General features: G+C 32.9%; 1 protein-coding gene across 1 annotated transcript in view; it reads left to right on the top strand.

Annotated features, from left to right (window-relative positions):
• Positions 1 to 1,518: 1,518 nt before the first annotated feature.
• LOC106681307 (uncharacterized) overlaps positions 1,519 to 2,774 on the top strand; it is a gene marked incomplete at its 3' end in the record, with an annotated part of 33,102 nt that continues 31,846 nt past the window's right edge. The window contains exon 1 of the mRNA XM_067053674.1: positions 1,519 to 2,558. Coding sequence (XP_066909775.1) covers positions 1,569 to 2,558 — 990 coding nt within the window. The remainder of the gene's footprint in view (positions 2,559 to 2,774) is intronic.

The following is a 2,774-nucleotide window of genomic DNA, read 5'->3' as shown; positions in this document are numbered from 1 at the left end:
AACCTGAATCAAGATCAATCTTTTAAATTTTCATTTTTAAATGTTCTTTTAGTAACTTCATGTGGTTAAACATAAGCTAATGGTTCAGACACTTTGTATTCACCACTTGATTCTTCACTAACAACTATCCCGTATTTAACAAACAGATGTTTCATTTTCTTCTTTAATTCCTTTTTTGGCTGCAGGTACATAGGTAGCATAAACTTTTGCATGTAAATCAACCTTCAAGTTCACTACATAAAATATCTCAGGAGATCTTTTTCCAACTATCATGGTATCAATCTTAACAATTTTTACTTTGTTTTTAGCCAAGTCACAGATTCACCATTCTGTGTTATTTTATCTACAGACAAAAAATTTCTGCTGAGATCTGGGATGTACATCACATCTATAAGTTGACACGTCACTTTATACACAACCAACCATTTTGGCTGTCATAGATGCAAAGTTTTTAACCAAATCATTCCTGGTGACTTCAATCTCTGATCCTTCAATCTCTGATTCCTGGTGACTCAAATCCTTCCTGGTGACTACAACCTAACTGCCAAATTTTCAGTTGTGCTTATGTGGCTTGCCAAGTCTATTCCAGTCTTAATTTTTTTTTTTTTAATAATTTATTTATTGTTATTTACAACTGTATACACATATATACAACAAGTAAATTTGATGTAGGTGACATAGTGACATGATACAAACATGTGGAGAATCTACCCACTCATAGAACTCCAATAGTCTTAAATTTAAAACCAAATAATTCTTGCAAAAGTTCAAACTTTTGCTGAGAAATATTTTTCTCATATATGTTACATATTTTGGAATACATTTGAGTTGCAGTAGTACAAGTTAAAATATGAGTTAATGCTCTCTGATTCACTGTTGTTACAATTAACCATTGGGCTTTAGCATAATTTTGTAAGTACACCTTATAATCTTTACTTTGCTGGCTTCTGGGAGGCTCAAAATCTTTAGAAACAATCTCAAGCGGGTTGGATATTAAGAAGATGTAATTCAGTATATTCTTTTTGGTAAACTTTATTTATTAAATCGAGCTATTTAAATTCATAATACTAATTACATGTTTATATATAACATTATTAAATTATTTACATTTTACTGAATAAATGAACACAATAAAAGGCTAGAGAAAACATCGGTAGTCCTACAAGGTGGACGAACTGAAGCTCTTCATCTTTGCGGGAAGCGATAACGGTTTTAAAACGGGCGGTCCCTGATCGATAGCGTCGCTACATACGGTTCTACAGCTGCCGTTCAGTGTAGATTACGTCCCAGATGATGCAGTCCCTAGATTTCATTATTTTTCTAAAACATAAAACCTAAACCGATCATATGAAATTGTTATTGAAATAGATGCGTATTATTTTTCGCATGAAGAGTGCTATGACGTTTTCATTATAATATTTCATATTTCATTTTAATTGATTGTTGTATTCAACATTGTTACGTTACTATAGTTGTTAGGTGATCAGGATTTATATTTCAGTTTGATCATAGCATTTGTTGAGTTAACGTAATTGTTATGAAATTTAGATCCATATAATTTATGTATTATGGGTGACAATACTACGCCCACTGACCACGAAAGTCACCCTACTAGTGATGCAGTGTATACAGATAATGAATCAGAAATAGATGATCTAAATATTGAGGAGGAAAGTGCTTTTTCTGAAATGGATGTCAGTCAGAAACAATCAGATACTGATTTATCAGAGATTGATAATGCCAGTTTAAATCCATCAGACACTGCTTTATCACAAATGGATGATACTAGTTTGAATCCTTCGACAAATGCAAGTACTGAAGCTGTCCGGAATTCATCTTCTGAAGTTGATTCCGAATATACTGGATCATCGGCACCACGTCTTTTAATTAATGTTTCTGGAACTTTGGAAACTGGTCTATGGCACCGTAGATTAAATATGGAGGAAGGTTCTGGAAAACCATCTATTTTAGCAAAATGGCGAGCAGGCCTTAATGTGAAACCAATCCGTCGAACTAATGACGAGTTAAACGAGGAAGGAACTTTGGATGTGCAAGAAAAAGAAGATCATGAACCAATTGAGGCTGATACAAAAGAAACCAAACTACCTTCATTTATTACATCAGTCAAAGATAGGATGTCAATTTTCCGGGGAAAAAAAACCTTTAAATGCCTTGGTAAACTGTTCGTCAATTTACATGAGAAATTCATCGAGGAATGCGAAAAACGAGATAAAATTCACCGAAGTTATTTAGATGATAGAACAATTGACGAAAGAAGTTTAGAAAAACGTAAAAATATGTTAAAACAGGCGAGGAAGGAGGCCTTAATTGTAAATACAGAAGGTAAACTATTTGGCAGGGATGTAATGGCCTTAGAGAAAGAGAACCCATTGACCGCACGCATCAAAGCAGAAGTTTTAAGAAAATATATTGCCGTATCACCAATGGAAACCAAAGCCTGTTCCGACAAAATGCCTGTACAACTGTTTGTTAGAAAAGTTGTAGAAGAGCATGCAACTGTCGTTTTTAGCAGATCCAGCTGCATTATTTGCATAAAGGTATATATTTTCTGTATTAGCTAATAGTTTGTTGTGAAAAAAACAAAACAATATGTATGTATTATTATTATTTATATGTATTAATTTAAATCTTCTTAACTTTATATAGTAAGATTAAATAAACCAGTATTTATTTTTCCATCACAAGTGTTTTTCTGTTCTCCCTTTTAATATTTTACAGCCGTCGAACCTCAGTCAAATACACATTGTTTTATA

This window comes from Halyomorpha halys, unplaced genomic scaffold, assembly GCF_000696795.3.
Source record: "Halyomorpha halys isolate HHAL.00 unplaced genomic scaffold, Hhal_1.1 Scaffold326.1, whole genome shotgun sequence".
Taxonomy (NCBI): domain Eukaryota; kingdom Metazoa; phylum Arthropoda; class Insecta; order Hemiptera; family Pentatomidae; genus Halyomorpha; species Halyomorpha halys.
The sequence above is the reverse complement of the archived record's forward strand: the minus strand, read 5'-3'. Positions and strand labels throughout refer to the sequence as shown.